Source organism: Salvelinus fontinalis, chromosome 26, assembly GCF_029448725.1.
Source record: "Salvelinus fontinalis isolate EN_2023a chromosome 26, ASM2944872v1, whole genome shotgun sequence".
NCBI classification, from domain to species: domain Eukaryota; kingdom Metazoa; phylum Chordata; class Actinopteri; order Salmoniformes; family Salmonidae; genus Salvelinus; species Salvelinus fontinalis.
The window spans coordinates 20646989-20671122 of NC_074690.1; the positions used below are offsets into that span (position 1 = coordinate 20646989).

General features: G+C 41.9%; 1 protein-coding gene across 2 annotated transcripts; it reads left to right on the plus strand.

The window, feature by feature from the left end:
• Positions 1 to 1778: 1778 nt before the first annotated feature.
• On the plus strand, positions 1779 to 23931 carry LOC129823878 (coatomer subunit beta'). Of its 2 annotated transcripts, none has more exons than XM_055882938.1 (21): positions 1779 to 1898; positions 11842 to 11979; positions 12098 to 12184; positions 12340 to 12466; positions 12596 to 12744; positions 12953 to 13099; positions 13469 to 13568; positions 13764 to 13906; positions 14146 to 14345; positions 14659 to 14769; positions 14945 to 15033; positions 15263 to 15369; positions 15600 to 15743; positions 15869 to 15999; positions 18148 to 18355; positions 18595 to 18705; positions 19071 to 19285; positions 22372 to 22648; positions 22845 to 22928; positions 23196 to 23354; positions 23511 to 23931. In XM_055882938.1, exons 1-21 carry the CDS (start codon positions 1896 to 1898, stop codon positions 23604 to 23606), a joined length of 2826 nt encoding a protein of 941 aa, XP_055738913.1. In that variant the 5' UTR covers positions 1779 to 1895; the 3' UTR covers positions 23607 to 23931. The 2 variants fall into 2 exon arrangements, with proteins under 2 accessions (XP_055738913.1, XP_055738914.1); XM_055882939.1 differs by having other exon boundaries at positions 23199 to 23354.
• The last annotated feature ends 203 nt before the right edge of the window (positions 23932 to 24134 follow it).

Below are 24134 nucleotides of genomic sequence, written 5' to 3' on the forward strand. Positions count from 1 at the left end.
AGTGATGCCTGTTCTTTCTCACTTCATCTGACGTGACCTCAGCCTAAATTCCTCACTCCTCCCCAACTCACGGCTGTCTTGTTGACTTATACCAGACTGTGGCCCTTCTCCTCGCCATAGGATACCTGATGTCTAACAATAACATGTTCTGACAGAATGTAAACTTTCTGCATTCCCCTCTCTCCCTCAGTAACATGAATAAGGATATTTCATATTTCAAGTTTAGAAGTCAGTACCCATCAAATGTCTTGGGTCAATAAGTGTTCAACCCCTTTGTTATGGCAAGCCTAAATAAGTTCAGTAGTTAACATTTGCATTGCCTCACGCTGTGTCCAATAATAGTGTTTAACATGATTTTCAATTGACTACCTCATCTCTGTACCCAACACGTACAAGTAAGGTGCCACAGTCAAGCAGTGAATTCCAACCACTGATTCAACCACAAAGACCATGGGGTTTCTCCAATGCCTCGCAAAGGGCACCTATTTGGCAGATGGGTAAAAAAAGCCTTCAACATCCCTTTGAGCATGCATGGTGAAGTTATTAATTACACTTTGGAAGATGTATTAACACACCCAGTCACTACAAAGATACAGGCGCACTTCCTAACTCAGTTGCCGGAGAGAAAGGAAACCGCTCAGGGATTTCACCATGAGGCCACAGTGACTTTAAAACAGTTTAATGGCTGTGACAGGAAAAATTGATCCATAACATTGTAGTTACTCCACAATACTAACCTAATTGACAGAGTGAAAATAATGAAGCCTATACAGAATACAATTATTCCAAAACATGCATCCTATAAGGCACTAAAGTAACAAAACCTGATATCTGACCTCAGACACTTGAGATTTATTCTCTGAATTCACAGAAACTGATCTGTGAGGACATAGTCTGCTTGTAGGCATTTAAAAATTAAGAAAAAATTATAAAGGACATCTGGATATAAGTTACTGGATTCACCACTATTTTTTGTCATACTGTTTTAAACTCATATCATAACACAAGCAAATCTGAATAAAGCATTGTTTATTGTTCACTCTTTTTAGCCTTATATGTTGTTTTTGTTGGGCAAATCTTCCATAACTCCAATACAATGTTTTGAGTCTTTTCATAGAAATGAATCCGTCATATGTTAGCCTAAAACCTCTCAACGTTGATCATGGGAACCCAATATTATTGCTAAATAATTTATTAGACTTATTTGTATAGCCCAGTGTTTCTTAACCTCTAAGTCATTGACCAGTGTCAGTCTGAGGGATGTGCTGAGATAGTTAATTTACAACTCAGTAGTTTTCAGTTCTAGTTTTAATGTAGGCAGTCCCCCAAGAAGGAAAAGCCCTGACACAAGAGGGACCATAGCTTGTTGGTCCCAGCTGGCATAAAAAAACTACTACCTGATCAAAGACAATCCCATGTGGTCATAGCTGATACACAGCGAAGACTCCTAAACCATATAGGATTAGGAACATAAACTAGTGGGTATGCTTTATACCCTGGACTGAACACCAGTCTTACAAAGATGAGTTACAGTTGGGCAAATGCAGCAAGTATACTGGCATTTGGGCCATCACAGTGATTCATTTTACTCGGGAAATAACCCTGTCTGAACATGTTTATAAACTGCAGAAACATTTTAATATGCACAACATGTATATGCTATGTTCGAAATAGTAATTTTAACAAAATAGCTCAACTACAGCCATGCACCTTGGAAAAGAATAGCAAAAGTGCCACGACCCCAAACCACACGTCATCGATTGCCATCGCACGCAGTTTCAGGAAGTTTCATGGGTTCCACGTCACTACTCGACAGTCCGTCCACAGAAAACGCAGCACCGACTGTAATTATTCGTAATTCATTCACATAAAGAGAGACAATCCAGGATTAAAACATGGTGAGACAAGTTTACATTCGATGTTGAACGTTATGTATTCCGTAGTCTGAATTGTAATGTTTGGTGACATGTGACCAGTTTATGTCAGGAAAAGACGGTACGGTAGTGATTGAGACAAGCTAGCCATGCTAACTAAGGCTAGCTAAGGGTAACGATAGCTAGCTAAACAAGCTAGGCCTGTTACTAGTCAGTTAGCTCACAATTTGTCCACCTACTAACGTTAGTCAATGAAATGTATTTACAAAGCCATTTTTACATCAGCAGATGTCAGAGTGCTATTCATAAACCCAGCCTAAAACCCAAAACAGCAAGCAATGCAGATGTAGAAGCACGGTGGGTAGGAAAAACTCCCTAGAAAGGCAGGAACCTAGGAAGAAACTTAGAGAGGAACCAGGCTTTGAGGGGTGGCCTGTCCTCTTCTGGCTATACCGGGTGGAGATTATAAGAGTACATGGTGTTCATAGATGACCAGCAGTGTCAAATAATAATAATCACATTGGTTGTAGAGGGCGCAACTGGTCTGTATATCAGGAGTAAATGTCAGTTGGCTTTTCATGGCCGAGCATTCAGAGGTCGAGACAGCAGGTGCGTTAGTACTGTTCGTCCTTGTGTCTAAACTATTCCAATGCATTATTATATTTTGGGAATGGTGATAGCTACCCAACACTTGCTAGCTAAGTAGTAAGGATAATCAAGTCAAATCAAATTGTATTTGTCACATGCTCTGAATACAGAAGGTATTTCACCTTACAGTGACATTTTTTATTTTATTTGACCTTTTATTTAACTAGGTAAGTCAGTTAAAAACAAATTATTATTTTCAATGATGGCCTAGGAACAGTGGGTTAACTGCCTTGTTCAGGGGCAGAACGACAGATTTTTACCTTGTCAGCTCGGGGATTCGATCTTGCAACCTTTCGGTTACTAGTCCAACGCTCTAAATGCCTACTTACAAGCCCTTAACCAAAAATCAAATAACATTTTATTTTTCACATACACATGGTTAGCAGATGTTATTGCGAGTGTAGGGAAATGATTGTGCTGCTAGTCCCAACATGTAATCTAACAATTCCACAACAACTACCTAATACACACAAATCTAAGGGAATGGAATAAGAATATATACTTATGAATATATGGATGAGCAATGACAGAGCGGCATAGGCAAGATGCAATAGATGGTATAAAATACAGTATATACATATGAGATGAGTGATGCAAGATATGTAAACATTATTACTGGCATTATTAAAGTGACTAGTGATCCATTTATTAAAGTGGCCAATGATTTCAAGTCTGTGTGTAGGCTGCAGCCTCTCTGTGTTAGTGATGGCTGTTTAACAGTCTCATGGCCTTGAGATGGAAGCTGTTGTTCAGTCTCGGTCTCAGCTTTCATGCACCTGTACTGACCTCGCCTTATGGATTGTAGCGGGGTGAACAGGTCTTGGCTCGAGTGGTTGTCATCCTTGATGATCTTTTTGGCCTTCCTGTGACATCGGGTGCTGTAGGTGTCCTGGAGGTAGTTTGTCCCTGGTGATGCGTTGTCCAGACCGAACCACCCTCTGGAGAGCCTTGCGGTTGTGGGCAGTGCAGTGGCTGTACCAAGCGGTGATGCAGCCCGACAGGCTGCTCTCAATTGTGCATCTGTAAAAGTTTGTGAATGTTTTAGGTGACAAGCCAAATTTCTTCAGTCACCTGAGGTTGAAGAGGCGCTGTTGCATCTTCTTCACCACACTGTCTGTGTGGATGGACCATTTCAGTTTGTCTGTGATGTGTGTGCCGAAGAACTTAACTTTCCACCTTCTGCACTGCTGTCCCGTCAATGTCGATAGGGGGGTGCTCCCCCTGCTGTTTCCTGAAGTCCATGATCATCTCCTTTTGTTTTGTTGACGTTGAGTGAGAGGTTGTTTTCCTGACAAAACACTCCGAGTACCCTCACCTTATAGGCTGTCTTGTCGTTGTTGGTAATCAAGCCCACTACTGCTGTGTCGTCTGCAAACTTGATGATTGAGTTGGAGGCGTGCATGCCCACACAGTCATGGGTGAACAGGGCGTACAGGAAGGGGCTGAGCACTCACCCTTGTGGGGCCCCAGTGTTAAGGATCAGCAAAGTGGCTAGCCTGTCTCAACAATGCAGTTTAAAGAAAAATAAGTGTCAAGAAAGTATTTACAAAAATAAAAAGTAAAAATTCTATAAAAAAAGAAGGAAAATATCAAATACAGTTAAAGTCGAAAGTAGAGGTCGACCGATTAATCAGAATGGACGATTTTAATTAGGGCCGATTTCAACTTTTCACAACAATCGGAAATCGGTAATTTTGGGCGCCGATTTTTAAAAAAAATTATTATTATTATTATTTTATACCTTTATTTAACTAGGCAAGTCAGTTAAGAACAGATTCATATTTTCAATGACGGCCTAGGAACGGTGGGTTAACTTCTACTTGCACACAATCCCGGATCCAGGAGCACCCCCATCAGTAAAAAAGCTGACTAGCATAGCCTAGCACAGCGTCACAAGTAAATACTAGCATCTAAATATCATTAAATCACAAGTCCAAGACACCAGATGAAAGATACACATCTTGTGAATCCAGCCATCATTTCTGATTGTTAAAATGTTTTACAGGGAAGACACAATATGTAAATCTATTAGCTAACCACGATAGCAAAAGACACAACTTTTTTTCCCCACCATTTTTTTCCTGCATAGGTAGCTATCACAATTTCGACCAAATAAAGGTATAAATAGTCACTAACCAAGAAACAACTTCATCAAATGACAGTCTGATAACATATTTATTGTATAGCATATGTTTTGTTAGAAAAATGTGCATATTTCAGGTAAAATCATAGTTTACCATTGCAGCCACCATCACAACTCTCACCAAAGCAACTAGAATAACTACAGAGACCAACGTGAATTTCATAAATACTCATCATAAAACATTTATTAAAAATACACAGCGTACAGCAAATGAAAGACAAAGATCTTGTGAATCCAGCCAATATTTCAGATTTTTTAAGTGTTTTACAGCGAAAACACAATATAGCATTATATTAGCTTACCACAATAGCCAACCACACAACAGCATTGATTCAAGCCAACAATAGCGATAACGAATAAACCAGCAAAAGATGTTAATTTTTTCCCTAACCTTCTCAAACTTCTTCAGATGACAGTCCTATAACATCATATTACACAATACATATAGAGTTTGTTCGAAAATGTGCATATTTAGCGGCACAAATCGTGGTTATACAATGAGAATAGTTGCCAAGCTGCCAACAATATGTCGGGAGAAATCTTGGGAGAGGCACCTAATCTAATCAGTAACTAATCATAAACTTGACTAAAAAATACAGGTTGGACAGCAAATGAAAGATACATTAGTTCTTAATGCAACCGCTGTGTTAGATTTGTAAAATTAACGTTACTACGACATACAGCGTGCGTTAAAGCGAGACCACACCGAAATTAATGGCGGAATATGAGTTTTACATTTTTCAACAGAACAATGAATTAACATCATAAATAGTTCTTACTTTTTGATGAGCTCCCATCAGAATCTTGGGCAAGTTGTCCTTTGTCCAAAATAATCGTTGCTCGGTTGTAGATTGTCGCCTTCAACTTTGGAATTAGCAGTAAACATTAGCCATGTGGCCCAGATGTGCCCAACTCACTAGAACGCAGCACAATTAAATATCCGAAAATCACAATATACTGATATAAACTGATATAACTCGGTTTAAAATAACAACATTATGATGTCTTTAACACCTATATCGAATAAAATCAGTGCCGGATATATCTAAGGGCTATAACGGGAGCTTTCTATAACACCATCCTGAGGTCTGTCTTGCGTCATGGCGAATGTTGAAAAGAGTGGACCCCACGTTCCCAAACCCTTTATATGACCTCATATCTGCCTAGCAACACCAATCCAATTCTCACTATTTGCTGACATCCAGGGGAAGGCGTATGCAGTGCATCTCAACCAATAGAAGACATGCAAATTAATAAACTGACCTCAGAACAGCCTAGCTCATTTCAGATTTCTCACTTGCTGACAGGAAGATTGCTCCAACTCAAGTTCTGTTTTACTCACAGATATAATTCAAACGGTTTTAGAAACTAGAGAGTGTTTTCTATCCAATAGTAATAATAATATGCATATTGTACGAGCAAGAATTGAGTACGAGGCAGTTTAATTTGGGGACGAAATTTTTACAAAGTGCAAACAGCACCCCCTATTGAGAAAAGGTTAACTGCCTTGTTCAGGGGCAGAATGACAGATTTTTACCTTGTCAGCTCAGAAATTCAATCTTGCAACCTTATGGTTAACCTTATGGTTAACTGCCCGCCAGTTACGCGAATGCAGTAAGAAGCCACGGTAAGTTGCTAGCTAGCATTAAACTTATCTTATAAAAAACAATCAATCATAATCACTAGTTAACTACACATGGTTGATGATATTACTAGTTTATCTAGCGTGTCCTGCATTGCATATAATCGATGCAGTGCTCATTCGCGAAAAGGACTGTCGTTGCTCCAACGTGTACCTAACCATAAACATCAATGCCTTTCTTAAAATCAATACACAGAAGTATATATTTTTAAACCTGCATATTTAGCTAAAAGAAATCCAGGTTAGCAGGCAATATTAACCAGGTGAAATTGTGTCACTTCTCTTGCGTTTATTGCACGCAGACTCAGAGTAGATGCAACAGTTTGGGCCGTCTGGCTTATTGCGAACTAATTTGCCAGAATTTTACGTAATTATGACATAACATTGAAGGTTGTGCAATGTAACAGGAATATTTAGACTTATGGATGCCACCCGTTAGATAAAATACGGAACGGTTCCGTATTTCAATGAAAGAATAAACGTTTTGTTTTCGAGATGATAGTTTCTGGATTCGACCATATTAATGACCTAAGACTCGTATTTCTGTGTGTTATTATGTTATAATTAAGTCTAGGATTTGATAGAGCAGTCTGACTGAGCGATGGTAGGCACCAGCAGGCTCGTAAGCGTTCATTCAAACAGCACTTTTGTGCGTTTTGCCAGCAGCTCTTCGCAATGCTTCAAGAATTGCGCTGTTTATGACTTCAAGCCTATCAACTCCCAAGATTAGGCTGCTGTAACCGATGTGAAATGGCTAGCTAGTTAGCGGGGTGCACGCTAATAGCGTTTCAAACGTCACTCACTCTGAGACTTGGAGTAGTTGTTCCCCTTGCTCTGCATGGGTAACGCTGCTTCGAGGGTGGCTGTTGTCGATGTGTTCCTGGTTTGAGCCCAGGTAGCGGCGAGGAGAGGGATGGAAGCTGGCAATACTGAAGTGCCTATAAGAACATCCAATAGTCAAAGGTATATGAAATACAAATCGTATAGAGAGAAATAGTCCTATAATTCCTATAATAACTAGAACCTAAAACTTCTCACCTGGGAATATTGAAGACTCATGTTAAAAGGAACCACCAGCTTTCAAATGTTCTCATGTTCTGAGCAAGTAACTTAAACGTTAGCTTTTTTTACATGGCACATATTGCACTTTTACTTTCTTCCCCAACACTTTGTTTTTGCATTATTTAAAACAAATTGAACATGTTTCATTATTTATTTGAGACTAAATTGATTTTATTGATGTATTATATTAAGTTAAAATAAAAGTGTTCATTGTTCATTCAGTATTGATGTAATTGTCATTATTACAAATATATATATAAATCGGCTGATTAATCGGCATCTGCTTTTTTTGGTCCTCCAATAATCGATATCGGCATTGAAAAATCCTAATTGGTCGACCTCTAGTCAGAATAATAGTAGAGTGATCTATTTCAACTTTTATTTCTTTCATCACATTCCCAGTGGGTCAGAAGTTGACATACATTCAATTAGTATTTGGTAGCATTGCCTTTAAATTGTTTAACTTGGGTCAAACATTTCGGGTAGCCTTCCACAAGCTTCCCACAATAAGTTGGGTGAATTTTGGCCCATTCCTCCTGACAGAGCTGGTGTAACTGAGTCAGGTTTGTACGGCCTCCTTGCTCGCACGTGCTTTTTCAGTTCTGCCCACAAATTTTCTATGGGATTGAGGTCAGGGCTTTGTGATGGCCACTCCAATACCTTGACTTTGTTGTCCTTAAGCCATGTTGCCACATCTTTGGAAGTATTCTTGGGGTCATTGTCCATTTGGAAGACCCATTTGCGACCAAGCTTTAACTTCCTGACTGATGTCTTGAGATGTTGCTTCAATATATCCACATAATTTCCCTACCCATGATGCCATCTATTTTGTGAAATGCACCAGTCCCTCCTGCAGCAAAGCACCCCCACAACATGATGCTGCCACTCCCGTGCTTCACAGTTGGGATGGTGTTTTTCGGTTTGCAAGCATCCCCCTTTTTCCTCCAAACATAACGATGGTCATTATGGCCAAACAGACCAGAGGACATTTCTCCAAAAAGCATGATCTTTGTCCCCATGTGCAGTTGCAAACCATAGTCTTGCTTTTTTATGGCGGTTTTGGAGCAGTGGCTTCTTCCTTGCTGAGCGGCATTTCAGGTTATGTTGATATAGGACTTGTTTTACTGTGGATATAGATACTTTTGTACCTGTTTCCTCCAGCATCTTCACAAGGTCCTTTGCTGTTGTTCTGGGAATGATTTGCACTTTTCGCGCCAAAGTACACTCGTCTCTATTGGACAGAACGCGTCTCCTTCCTGAGCGGTATGACGGCTGCGTGGTCCCATGGTGTTTATACTTGCGTACTATTGTTTGTATAGATGAACATGGTACCTTCAGGCGTTTGGAAATTGCCCCCAAGGAAGAACCAGACTTGTGGAGGTCTCCAATTCTTTTTCTGAGGTCTTAGCTGATTTCTTTTGATTTTCCCATGATGTCAAGCAAAGAGGCACTGAGTTTGAAGGCAGGCCTTGAAATACATCCATCGATACACCTCCGATTGACTCAAATGATGTCAATTCGCCTATCAGAAGCGTCTAAAGCCATGACATAATTTTCTGGAATTTTCCAATCTGTTTAAAGGCACAGTCAAGTTAGTGTATGTAAACTTCTGACCCACTGGATTTGTGATACAGTGAATTATAAGTGAAATAATCTGTCTGTAAACAATTGTTGCAAAAATTACTTGCGTCATGCACAAAGTAGATGTCCTACCCGACTTGCCCAAACTATAGTTTGTTTTAACAAGAAATTTTGAAAAACAAGTTTTAATGACTCCAACCTAAGTGTATGTAAACTTCCGACTTCAACTGTAATTAAGGAGCAACAATAAAATAACTGTAGCGAGGCTATATACAGGGGGTACCGGTACAGAGTCAATGTGCGGGGGTACAGTTCCAGTCAAGATAATGAACATCTTGCCTCTTTAACTCCATTATCTGTTCTCTGCTACTGACCTACTGTATATTTGACTCCACGCTAATTTTGATCATACAAGTCATTTGATGAGCATCAACAGATACTAGGGTTGTGCTGTATCCAGATTTGAATACCCTCATACCGTTCCTGTACCTTACCAGGACATACAGGTATTACTGGCAGTGCACACACAAGGTGCTATTACTGTCCAAACATAAAGAATAACAATGAAATAATACTAATACTTTTTTGATGCACAAAACTAATTTAGGGATATTGATCAAAGAGGGGATTGATTGTCTCTGATGTAACCAAGAAGCTTGATCTTGCAAGATAGCCACTTAGCTAGCAAACCAAATGCATAGCTGGAGCCCTGAGCTGGATATAATTTACAGTGGCAGTCAAAAGTTTGGACACACCTACTCATTCAAGGGTTTTTATTTTTTACTATTTTCTACATTGTAGAGTAATAGTGAAGACATTAAAACTATGAAATAACACATCTATGGAATTATGTAGTAGCTAAGAAAGTGTTGAACAAATCAAAATATATTTTATATTTTGCCTTGATGACAGCTTGGCACACTCTTGGCATTCTCTCAACCATCTTTACCTGGAATGGTTTTCCAACAGTCTTGAAGGAGTTCCCACATGCTGAACACTTGTTGGCTGCTTTTCATTCACTCTGCGGTCCATCTCAATTGGGTTGAGATCGGGTGATTGTGGAGGCCAGGTCATCTGATGCAGCACTCCATTACTCTCCTTCTTGGTCAAATAGTCCTTACACAGCCTGGAGGTGTGTTGGGTCATTGTCCTGTTGAAAAACAAATGATAGTCACACTAAGCGCAAACCAGATGGGATGGCACATCGCTGCAGAATGCTGAGGTAGCTATGCTGGATAAGTGTGCCTTGAATTCTAAATAAATCAACGATACTGTAACCGGCAAAGCACCGTCACACCTCCTCCATGAGATCATCCGTTCACCTACTCTGCATCTCACAAAGACACAGCGGTTGGAACCAAAAATCTAAAATTTGGACTCATTAGACCAAAGGACAGATTTCCACCGGTCTAATGGCCATTGCTTGTATTTCTTGGCCCAAGTAAGTCTCTTCTTATTATTGGTGTCCTATAGTAGTGGTTTCTTTGCTGCAATTCGACCATGAAGGCCTGATTCACGCAGTCTCCTCTGAACAGTTGATGTTGAGATGTGTCTGCTACTTGAACTCTGTGACGCATTTATTTGGGCTGCAATCTGAGGTGCAGTTAACTCTAATGAACTTATCCTCTGCAGCAGAGGTAACTCTGGGTCTTTCTTTCCTGTGGTGGTCCTCATGAGAGAGTTTCATCATAGCTCTTGATGGTTTTTGCGACTGCACTTGAAGAAACTTTCAAAGTTTCAATTTGCTTATTTGAGCTGTTCTTGCCATAATATGGACTTGGTCTTTTACCAAATAGGGCTTTCTGTATACACCCCTACCTTGTCGCCGCACAACTGATTGGCTCAAACACTTTAAAAGAAGGAAAGAAATTCCACAAATTAACTTTTAACAAGGCACACCTGTTAATTGAAATGCATTCCAGGTGACTATCTCATGAAGCTGGTTGAGAGAATGCCTAGAGTGTGCAAAGCTGTCATCAAAGCAAAGGCTGGCTACTTTGAAGAATGTCAAATATAAAATATATTTTGATTTGCTTAATACTTTTTTGGTTACTACATGATTCCACGTGTTATTTCATAGTGTTGACTTCTTCACTATTCTACAATGTAGAAAATAGTAAAAATAAAGAAACTTTTGAATGATTAGGTGTGTCAACTTTTTAAACTGGTACTGTATATGTAGGTAGAGGTAAAGTGACTATGCATGAATAATAATCAGAGTAGTAGCAGCGTACAAATGGGTAGCCATTTGATTAGCTGTTCAGGAGTCTTGTGGCTTAGGCTAGCTATCCTTTGGCAATGATGCTCTTGTCCTCGTAGCTAGTTAACGTTAGCTAGCGACAGTACATATCACATTTCCCTACTACCGTTACGCGTGAGCAGTTACAAGTTTAATGTCACATGCATAATTACAGTGAAATGCCCTTTTTACAAGCTCTAAACCCAACAATGCTGTAATCAATATCCAATATTGTAGTCAATATTTATCTAGCTAGCTATCTTTCTACATTTTGCATGTAAAATATTTTGATGGTACGGTAGCTGCATTGCTAGCTACTGTGCTGTGTTTACATTTTTGGGGATTTTGGAAGGATTAGTAATTGTGTACCAGCTAAAGTTATATCACCATTAGCTAACGTTAGCTAGCAAACTAGCTATGATCTGCAATCTGGGGTTTATTCATTAAGCCGATTCTGTTGCAAAACGTTTCTTTAACAGAAGCAAACGGAATGAAACGTGGAGGGGTCTACCTGAATTTGTCCAATATAGACTTTAGTTTTCGTTGCAAATTGCAACTGTTTGGACTAATGATTACACCCCAGATCAGTACACTGTGCACTGCTCTGTCAGTTTATTTGGATTGACTTGACAGCATCTCATCTGTCTCACAGCCTCTCAGGCTGGACATCAAGCGGAAGCTGACAGCCCGGTCAGACCGCGTGAAGAGCGTGGACCTCCACCCGACCGAGCCGTGGATGCTGGCCAGCCTGTACAATGGTAGTGTCTGTGTCTGGAACCACGAAACACAGGTAAACAAATACACACAGTTCCAGTTTGATGTTGAGTACTTGCACCATGGAGATAAACAACTCGAAGCGAAAATTATATGAAATTAAAATGTACGATTTGTAAATATCTCCAATCCAGACCTTGGTGAAGACCTTCGAAGTGTGTGACCTTCCAGTGAGAGCATCGAAGTTTGTAGCCAGGAAGAACTGGGTCATAACCGGCGCGGTGAGTGATGCTGATTTAACATTCAAGACAAGCATCTAATGAGAAAAGAGACCTTCTGATGGTCTATCTTATCTTCCACCACTTTGTGTGGACTTATAGAATGGAGACTACTCGCTCGCTGCATTTGCAATGTCTTTCCTCCTTTCTCTCTGTAGGATGACATGCAGATCCGTGTGTTCAACTACAACACCCTGGAGAGGGTCCACATGTTTGAGGCCCACTCTGACTACATCCGCTGTATCGCCGTGCATCCCACCCAGCCCTACATCCTCACAAGCAGTGGTACGCAATCAGTAACTTTTCTTTTTTGGGGGGGGCTCCTGTCTTTTTATACTTGTGTCAAATGCATGAACTCATTCTCTGTCACACAAGTATGATATTAAGTGACTGTTACATCCTGTGTGTGTCCAGACGACATGCTAATCAAGCTGTGGGACTGGGAGAAGAAGTGGTCTTGCAGTCAGGTGTTTGAGGGCCACACCCACTACGTCATGCAGATCGTCATCAACCCTAAAGACAACAACCAGTTTGCCAGCGCTTCTCTGGACAGAACCATCAAGGTAACACTAGACTGTGTGTGTGTGTGTGTGTGTGTGTGTGTGTGTGTGTGTGTGTGTGTGTGTGTGTGTGTGTGTGTGTGTGTGTGTGTGTGTGTGTGTGTGTGTGTGTGTGTGATGACTGCCTAACAAAAGTCGTGTGCTTACAACAACCATAGAGTTTCGATGTTTGTGAGTGTTTTTTTCTGACACGTGGTCTGTCTTATCCCAGGTGTGGCAGCTGGGCTCCTCCTCTCCTAACTTCACTCTTGAGGGCCATGAGAAAGGAGTCAACTGCATTGACTACTACAGCGGAGGGGACAAGCCATACCTCATATCAGGTGCTGATGACCGTCTGGTCAAGATTTGGGACTACCAGGTAAGACAGCGGTGGGATGAAACAATGTAGCCACTTCCAGATCTTAACAAGCAGTGAAATTACCTTCTACTGTAGTAGATTCAGATTGATATGTAGATGAGCATGGCCAAATTCTGTGTAACTCTGTCAGTAGTAAATGCAGTAAGACACCATGCAAAGCATCCATTCACTACTGTGTTACTAAGGGTGAGTGCTGTCCTGTGCCTCACCTACTCAATGGAGGCGGGGTTAGTGGACTGTGTGTTTGCGCATGACTATTTTAGTCTTGCTGCCGTTCTCATCCCCTTGTCTCCCACCAAGAAAAAAGTTGTATTATAGATGTTTGTAGCAGAGGATCACTCTCTCTCTCTCTTTATTTCCTCCCATCAGAACAAGACGTGTGTGCAGACCCTGGAGGGCCACGCCCAGAATGTGTCATGTGTCAGCTTTCACCCAGAGCTGCCTATCATCATCACAGGCTCAGAGGACGGTGAGGAAATTCTTAATACACTCTATCATATTCTGATCCTCTGAAAGTACTTCTTCTGTTGATGGTGAGCAGATCTATTTGCTCCACTCTGGATGATTTTACATATTGAAAAATACAAACGTTAAATAAAACCACACAAAAACATGCACACAAGTCCCAAAACTGTTTTTAAAAATCCATTCTCTGGTTCCTTAGGCACTGTGCGTATCTGGCACTCGAGTACGTACCGTCTGGAGAGCACGCTGAACTACGGCATGGAGCGCGTGTGGTGTGTGTGTGGCCTGAGAGGCTCCAACAATGTGGCGCTGGGCTACGACGAAGGCAGCATCATCATCAAGGTGTTCAATAGAAACGTCAATGACTATATATTTGTGCATAAGAGTCAAAACTCAAGATTATTTTTTATTTTTTTCACACTGATGGGTTTCCACTGTGAGGTTGATAGAATTTCTGTTTGTACACATTGCACACGTATTCTTTAACTACCTTTCTATGTTGAAACAACTACTCAGTGACATCTTCTCTGCGCCTCCTGAAAGCCTTGGTACTTTATTCCATCCTCTCCTGTGATCTGTAGCTGGGGCGTGAGGAGCCAGCCATGTCCATGGACACCAGTGGGAAGATCATCTGGGCCAAGCACTCGGAGGTGCAGCAGGCAAACCTGAAGGCCATGGGCGACACGGAGATCAAGGATGGAGAGAGGCTGCCGCTGGCCGTCAAAGACATGGGCAGCTGTGAGATCTACCCCCAGACCATCCAGCACAACCCCAACGGAAGGTCAGTCCGCACTGCATTGGACTCCCGTGTCAGCTATTCAGTGAATCTATCCAAATGTCTTGCACAACAACTGCATATTTGTGTGCCACACCTTTAAAGGCAAAGCTGTTTTCAAATGTTATATCAAAAAACGAATTTGTTAGAAAACATGTGGACCTCCCCACACACACACACATACTTTAAAACGTGTTCCACATCTCCAGAAATAAATGGCTCTTTCTCCAAACACACCTCAACTTCAAAGTCTGTTGAAAATCTGGATGTTTTATAGAGCCCCTCTTTAATCCATATGCATTGTTGTTTGTGTTGTCAGGTTTGTTGTGGTGTGTGGAGACGGAGAGTACATCATCTACACTGCCATGGCCCTGAGGAACAAGAGCTTCGGCTCAGCGCAGGAGTTTGTCTGGGCACACGACTCCTCCGAGTGAGTCCATCACACACAACCCTACAATTCATTCACAGCAATTGGGATTTAGCTTTATATAATTTAATTAAATAACCAATCAAAGTTTTTATGGTATGTGATTTAGTTTTTTTCTTTTCAGAATGGATGATTACTTTCTGTCACTCACAAATGTCCATGGTCTGTCTTGTCATAGGTATGCCATCAGGGAAAGCAACAGTGTGGTCAAAATCTTCAAGAACTTCAAGGAGAAGAAGTCTTTCAAGCCAGACTTTGGTGCTGAAGGTAAGTGAAAGAAGGCAGGCCCAGGTAGTTAGTAGTATGAACAAAGACACTGCAAACAAATTGTTATGACAGTTTTGATGGAACCCGCCAGGTAATGGAAAAATGTTTTACAACAGAAAATGAAATTAACGTTCTTATTGGACAAATCCAGGTAGTCCATATGTGTTTCAGTATGTTTTCTTCCAACTGGTGCCCAATGAATATGACCCTGATATAAATTTCCCTGCAGGTATCTATGGAGGCTTTTTGCTAGGCGTCAGGTCAGTGAACGGTCTGGCCTTCTATGACTGGGAAAACACAGAGCTGATCCGCCGCATCGAGATCCAGCCCAAACATGTGAGTACTGTAGAGAAAATAGCATCTTTATCAGAATATAGATATGTACAGGAGCATCCTAGCATGTACAAGGGTCTGTTTCTGTGAATGTTTGCTTTTCTACCCAGTACCGTATTGATAGAAATGTGCATATGACATTAACATTTTCATCATCATCACATCAGGACTGTAAGCGAAGCATGAGATAAGACTGTATCCTCCTCTCTCTTTCCCTCTCTCTCTGTTTGTAGATCTTCTGGTCAGACTCAGGGGAGTTGGTGTGTATAGCCACAGAGGATTCCTTCTTCATCCTGCGCTACCTGTCAGAGAAAGTAGCCGCCTCCCAAGAGAACAATGAGGGAGTGACCGAGGATGGCATCGAAGACGCCTTTGAGGTGTGTGTGTGTGTGTGACAGGCAAATACTCTGGTGCCCTCGACAACAGAACACCAGTGAACACCCCCCCCCCCCTTCCTCCTCCCTAATCTGTCGGCCATTTTGTGTCTTTTTTGATCTTCCAGGTCCAGGGGGAGATCCAGGAGGTGGTGAAGACAGGCCTATGGGTGGGAGACTGCTTCATCTACACCAGCTCCGTCAACAGACTCAACTACTTTGTGGGGGGAGAGATTGTCACCATCGCTCACCTGGACAGGTACGGCGAACCAGGGTTATATTTATTAGAGCACAGCGTAGCAATACGTTTTGCAACAGAAAACAAAAACAAATATTTCTTATTGGACAAATTGAGGTAGGTCAGTTTAGTGAATAGTGAATACGATCCAGGAGTAAGAGACTGGAGTTGAAGAATAAGTGGAGCTCAGTACTGCTGTTGCTTTTAGTGCGACCCCAGTCTTGCTGGCTGTGTAAGCACTAGTGTTGGGGGTATAAGACCAGAAACAAAAACCTCTGTAAATTTGCTAAATAGGCTAAATGTTTGTGTTATGTCAGCTAATGTAAAGCCAAAAGTCCCCACTAGGGTCCTCTTTAGGGCAACATTTGAATCAGTCAAGTCCTTTTGTGTTGAAAGCAGCAGATGTGCTTGGGCTACATTGACATTCATTCTACAACAAGACTATCCAACAAATAACTGAACTGAATAAATAGGGGGAGATGGGAACCCCCACTAACTTACTCAACAACCTCCTACAAGTGTATTTTTTTTTTTCTGGACAGAGATTAAAGTGGAAATGACAGCGTTTTACTTTGCAGATATCAAACAGACAGTCATATCAGTCAAAAATATCAAATTCACAGTTTATGCTACAAAACCAACAAAAACTTCCAAGTACAGTAAGACATTGTTGGCAGAATAGATGGATGTTGTTCAGAACATGATAAATATAATTCAACAGTACATTTCTTGGTAGACCAAAAAAAGATTGCTATCAGGTTATAAATCGAAGCTGGCCTGGTACATTGTTTGCTGCCTCTATCCGGGATGCACTGTTTCAGTTTCAATTACTACATTTTTTGGGACAAAAACGTATGAATGTAACTAAGGCTGGGAATGTCAATATAATCAAACTAGCAAGGACAATGATCACAAGTCAGTCATAACATGGCTAATAAGCTACTTATCTATTTAGGAAGCTATTAGCAAGCTAAAAATACAGAGCCCAACGTTAGTTAGTTAGCTAGCTAGCTGCTGGGAGGATGTCATGTCATTGGACAAGTGGGTGAGTGACTGACTTTTTCCCCTCACCGTTTTTCGGTGGCTACAGCTAAAGATGCAGATTTCATTTGGTTAGCTAGCGAGAAATGTGAATTGCTTTGCTAGCTATGCTGAACTTGAACATCTTTTCTCCACAGAATGAATATCTCTTAGTTGTCAATCAAATGTATTTGGCATCGATCAATTAGGCAGGCAGGCAGTTCCCATTCAATTGTCAAAATGATGGTTGGGACAAGCATGCATTGGCAGGCAAGCTGCAGAAGGGCGAGCAAGCTACTTTTCCCCATCGTTTATCAGTGCAATTTTGACGGCCAACTTTAAGCTGAAGAAGAGGGTTTGTCACTAGATTTGAGCTCATCTGGCTCTGGCTAACTTTTGTTGTTGATTTTAGGGAGGAAGAGAGCCTATGGTGGTTTGATCAATAGGACTGTAAAGTTCCCAAATATAAGAGGACTCCTGTGGTATTTACATTACTGCAGAAACCCATTCAGGTCTTGTGCAAATGCACAAGCCACCCATTTTGTGTCTTGTGCGAATGCTTTTTAATGATCTAAAGTCGCACTGTTGCTACTGCCTGTAAACACACAGTCCAGTTGAAAGTGAGTGATGGCAGGCCCATATGTCTTATTTGCATACATGCCTACTGTAGTTCTGATTGTCTATGGCGCACCGGTCTATGTAGAGTCTGGTCCAGGACAGGGCCGACACATCTTTATTAGGTTTTATTTACTGCGGTGTCTATTAATTGTCCAAACGCATGGACGCGTTCTCACTATATATTATTGTAGAATTTTCACAAATGCCTTACTCTACGTCATTCCCAAACATTCTATGAAAGTGCTCAGAAAATGTTAAATAAATAAGGGGGCGTCATATTCTTCCTTGGGGTGTATATGAACAGATTTGTATCAGATTTCACGCTGCTAAAACGCTGTCAGTTACACGTTAAGCCTAGTCCTGGACTAAAAAGATCTTCCTGTGAAAAGATCTTCCTTCATTCAGCATGCTTTTTAGTCTACAACTAGGCTTTATCTGTGCATTGGAAATGAGCCCTAGAACGCCATCTCAAAGTGTGATCAGTTTCCTTTTAAATCCCTATTACACATTGTCTATCTGCTCCATCCGTAGGACCATGTACCTCCTGGGCTACATCCCCAAGGACGACCGCCTGTACCTGGGCGACAAGGAGCTGAACATCGTCAGCTACTCCCTACTGGTGTCTGTGCTGGAGTACCAGACAGCTGTGATGCGCCGGGACTTTGGCATGGCCGACAAAGTGCTGCCCACCATCCCCAAGGAGCAGAGGACCCGCGTAGCACACTTCCTGGAGAAACAGGTCAGAAACTTCCTGTTCACAGAGGAAGTGAGGCGAATAGATGAAGTAAAATGTAGTATTTTGAATCTATGGTGGAGCCGGGGTGCAACGGGAATTCTAGCTAGACTATGGGATGCTAGCATTTCTGGACTCTCCATTTCAAAACAAAAATTGTATGTGGCTGCTGTTGTGTGAACTGACTGTGTGTCTTTGCGTGAAATGTTACAATGTTTACTGATATGTTCTTGTTGGTCATCCAGGGCTTCAAGCAGCAGGCTCTGGCCGTGTCATCAGACTCGGAGCACAGGTTTGAGCTTGCTCTGCAGCTGGGGGAGCTGAAGATCGCCTATCAGCTGGCTGTGGAGGCAGAGGTGAGACCAACAGTACAATAGGCTATGGAGAGACCACTGCACACACACTACAAGAGTTCAAAGACTAAAGATGAATGTATGTCAGTCATTCTACAATTAGTTATTCAATACTGAAGACTATCTTCTCGGTTTATATCTATTTAGTCAACATCTGATTTAGATCTGAATGGACTTTTTGTAGTCAAATTGTTAAATTAAATTAATTAACCGTCCTTCAGCTAAGCTGCACTAAACGATGCTTAACTATGTAATTGTTTTAGCTTGCAGTGAGGATTCATCTTCGTACAATATCCGTCTAACTGACAGCACTGTATAACGTGAATGTAAACGTTTAACATTAGAACCGTTGTTTTCTCTGGTGGCAGTCGGAGCAGAAGTGGAAGCAGCTGGCAGAGCTGGCCATCAGTAAGTGCCAGTTTAGCCTGGCCCAGGAGTGCCTTCATCACGCCCAGGACTACGGCGGCCTGCTGCTGCTGGCCACCGCCTCGGGCAACGCCGCCATGGTGGGCAAGCTGGCCGAGGGCGCCGAGCGGGACGGCAAGAACAACGTGGCATTCATGACCTACTTCCTGCAGGGGAAGTGAGTACAGAAGAGGGGAACAGTCAGGTGGATGGAGCACATCATGTGATTTACATTGAAAAAAAATATAAACGCAACATGCAACAATTTCAACGTTTTTACTGAGTTACACTTCATATAAGGAATTAAGTTAATTGAAATAAATTCATTAGGCTCTATGGATTTCACATGACTGGGCAGGGGTGTAGCCATGGGTGGGCCTTGGAGGGCATAAGCCTACCTACTGTGGAGCCAGGCCCAGCCAATCAGAATGAGTTTTTCCCAACAAAAGGGCGTTATTACAGACAGAAATGCTCCTCAGCACCCCTCCCCCCACAGATGATCCCACAGGTGAAGAAGCCGGATGTGGAGGTCCTGGGCTGGCGGGGTAACACCTGGTCTGCGGTTGTGAGGCCGGTTGGACATACTGCCAAATTCTCTAAAACTGTGTTGTATTTATTTAGGATTCCCATTGCAGCTACTCTTCCTGGGGTCCAGCAAAATGAAGGCAGTTTATAAAATTTACAACATTAAATCAAATCAAACGTTATTTGTCACATGCCCGAATACAACAAGTGTAGACTTTACTGTGAAATTCCTACTTACAAGCCCTTAACCAACAGTGCAGTTGAAGACAGGTTAAGAAAATGTATATTTACCAAGTTGACTAAAATAAAAAGTAACACAATAAGAATAACAATAACGAGGCTATATACAGGGGGCACCGGTACCGAGTCAGTGTACAGGGTTACAGGTTAGTTGAGGTAATCTGTACATGTAGGTGGGAGTGAAGTGACTATGCATAGATAATAAACATTACAATACATTCACAACATTACAATACATTTCACAACACGCTGTGTGCACTCAGAACCCTACTCCACCACTACCACAGATCTATAGTACAAAATCCATGTGTACATGTGTAAAGTGCGTATGTTATTGTGTGTGTGTGTATACATGTGTCTGTGCCTTTGTTTGTGTTGCTTCACAGTCCCCGCTGTTCTATAAGGTGTTTTTTGTATCTGTTTTTTTAAATATAATTTTATTGCTTGCATCAGTTACTTGATGTGGAATAGAGTTCCATGTAGTCATGGCTCTTTGTAGTACTGTGCGCCTCCAATAGTCTGTTCTGGACTTGGGGACTGTGAAGAGACCTCTGGTGGCATATCTTGTGGGGTAATGATGGGTGTCTGTGCTGTGAGCCAGTAGTTCAAACAGACAGCTTGGTGCATTCAACATGTCAATACCTCACATAAATACAAGCAGTGATTAAATCAATCTCTCGTCCATGTTGAGCAAGGAGAGATTGACATGCTTATTATTATTAGCTCTCTAAGTCCTTTTTGTGGCACCTGACCACACGACTGAACAGTAGTCCAGGTGCAACAACTTGGGCCTGTAGAACCTGCCATGTTGATAGTGCTGTTAAGAAGGTAGAGCAGCTCTTTATTATGGAGAGACTTCTCCCCATCATAGCTATTGTTGTATCAATATGTTTCCAATCTATTGTTACTCCAAACAGTTTAGTCTCCTCAACTTGCTCAATTTCCACCTTATTTATTACAAGGTTTAGTTGAGGTTTGGGGTTTAGTGAATGATTTGTCCCAAATACAATGCTTTTAGTTTTAGAAATATTTTGGACTATCTTATTACTTGCCACCCACTCAGAAACTAATTGCAACTCTTTGTTGAGTGTTGCAGTCCTTTCAGTCGCTCTAGTAGCTGACATATAGTGTTGAGTCATCCACATACATAGACACACTGGCTTTACTCAAAGCCAGTGGCATGTCATTAGTAAAGATTGAAAAAAGTAATGGGCCTAGACAGTTGCCTAGATTATGTTGGAGAGGCTTGGGCTCCCAAGTGGTACAGCGATCTAAGGCACTGCATCTCGGTACTAGAGGCGTCACTACAGACACCCTAGTTCGATTCCAGGCTGTATCACAACCGGCCGTGATTGGGAGTCCCATAGGGCGGCGCACAATTGGCCCAGAATCGTCCGGGTTTTGCCAGTGTAGGCCGTCATTGTAAATAAGAATTTGTTCTTAACTGACTTGCCTAGTTAAATAACATTAATACTCCAGCAGCAGACTATTGTCGATAATGTAAAACGCCGCACTGAAGTCTAACAAAACAGCCTCCACAATTTATCATCAATCATTTGTGTAAGTGCTGTGCTTGTTGAATGTCCTTCCCTATAAGTGCTGAAAGTCTGTTGTCAATTTGTTTACTGTAAAATAGCATTGTATCTGGTCAAATACATTTTTTCCCAAAAGTTTACTAAGGGTTTGTAACAGGCTGATTGGTCAGCTATTTGAGCCAGTAAAGGGGGCTTTACTATTCTTACGTAGCGGAATGACTTTTGCTTCCCTCCAAGCCTGGGGGCACACACATTCTAGTAGGCTTAAATAGAAAATATGGGAAATAGGAGTGGCAATATCGTATGCTATTATCCTCAGTAATTTTCCATCCAAGTTGTCAGACCCTGGTGGCTTGTCATTGTTGATAGACAACGGCTTAGGCTGCTTATGGTAGAGAAATTAACATTAAATTCTCTGGTGGACATCCCTGCAGTCAGCATGCCAATTTCATGCTCCCTAAAAATAAATCTGTGGCATTGTGTTCTATGACAAAACTGCACATTTTAGACATGCCTTTTATTGCACAAGGTGCACCTGTGTAATGATTATGCTGTTTAATCAGCTTCTTGATATGCCACACCTGTCAGGTATTATCTTGACACCGGAGAAATGCTCACTAACAGGGATGTAAACAAATGTGTGCACAAAAGTTTAGAGAAATAAGCTTTTTGTGTGTTTGGAACATTTCTGGGATCTTTTATTTTAGCTCATAAAACATGGGACCAACACTTTATATTTGTTTAGTTATTTTGTTCAGTGTATTACCAATGGAATCTTTCTGTCACCGGCGCTATTCCTTCATCCATGTCAGTGAGGCATCCGACTTCCTTGTTGTAGCTGTTAACAATGAGCAAAAATAAGTTATTGAAAAGTACATAGCTCTACTCTTTATGATAGAACATGTGATTAGTAGGAGTGTTTTGGACCTCTCTCTGACACTGGTGTCTGGCTGTCTGTCCTCAGACTGGACCACTGTCTGGAGCTGCTGATCCGGACCAACCGGCTGCCCGAGGCGGCCTTCCTGGCCCGCACCTACCTACCCAGCCAGGTGTCCAGAGTGGTCAAGCTGTGGAGGGAGAGCCTGGCCAAGGTCAACCAGAAGGCGGCTGAGTCACTGGCCGACCCCACTGAGTATGAGAACCTGTTCCCCGGGCTGAAGGAGTCGTTCGTGGCCGAGCAGTTCCTCCGTGAGACCTGCCTGGGCAACTCCCGGCCGGCCACCGACTACCCTCTCATCACGGTGAGTGGTGGGGTTTGGAGGTGGAGCTCTAATAAATGTGAATAATCTGACGTTCACATCTCAAAGCTGAAAGATAGTTATGGATGCATATTTGCATCACAGAAGTAGTCCACTCTCTCCATCCTTATCTCATCCATTGCTGTGTTTGTCTGATCGTTGACACACAACACCCATTCCTCGTGTCTCTTCTCTCCAGCCCAATGAAGAACGTAATATACTAGAGGAGGCCACGGGCTACGAGCCCAAAGGAGCTCCACTCTCCCTCGCTACACCGGTACTGGTAAGTCTTAATTCTTCTCAGAAATCTCCACTACAAAGACTAATTGGTACCCAACTTGATTAAAGGCTTTGTAGTTCTAGTTCTACACAGACAATATGTTTTTGATATCACAAACCTAGAAGTGGAAGAGTAGAGTTTCACATCTAGAGAAGCCCTCACATGTTGGCTGGATTAAAGATGGAAACAAGGGAGATGCTAAAAAACAGATCTCACACCCCTTGTGTGTACTGTGTGTGGAGTCCTGCTCATGTCTGTGTCTGTGTGTAGCAGGCTGAAGACAGCGGCGAGGAGACCATGCCGGCTGCAGGCGTGATGGCGTCCGTGTTGGCGGCGGTAGTGGCTGCAGCCGTGATCCCCTCGGAGGCAGAGCCTGAGGTTGCACCTGAGGAGGAAAGCCCCAGCTCATCTGAGTCACAGAAGGACAAGGTAGGCAACAGCCTCCCTAGAAATAGACAAATGTTCAGTAGGTGAGGCGCTTTACAGTGAGAAGAAATCGAGATGTATGAACATAACCTGTTGCAATATCAGTACCATTAGCTGTGTTATGGGCCAGGTGTTAACGTTGTGTGTTTACTTCCCCAGGTCCTGGACGAACTTGAAGACGACCTGGACAACATGGAGCTGGACGACATTGATACCTCGGACATCAACCTGGACGAAGACTTCCTAGATGACTGAGAACTCCCCCTCTCTCATTCACGCTATCAATTTATTTAAGAGACCAAACCCACTTTTGTATTTTTACTTTACCTGTGTTATTTTTGTCCTACAGTGTTTGGAAGACTAAGTAGATTATGATGCTGATTCCCAGGTGAGGGAAAGAGAGGCGAGTTATACATGTCTTGAATCTTAAAGCAGATTTTTTTAAACTTCATCCAGGACCTTGCCTTCACTAATTATCTGTGCATTGAGTTATATATTTTCACCCCTGTATGTATTCAATGGCAAATCAATGTTCATTTGCGCCAAATAAATGGCAAATTATGTACATGTATGTCAAACACTGGTGTTGTCAGTTTGACCTTTTTGATCCATTGGGGGTGTAATCATTAGATGCTGGCGTTTAAACTGACCTCTAAAAAGTTCAAGATTTAATTTGTGCTGTGTTTATCAGTGTTCTTTCACAGTAGACTTGATTGTTGTTAACTCATTCTTTTAGCTTCATTTCTCGTTCCTCATGTATAAAACTAGCTGGTTTTGAATGTT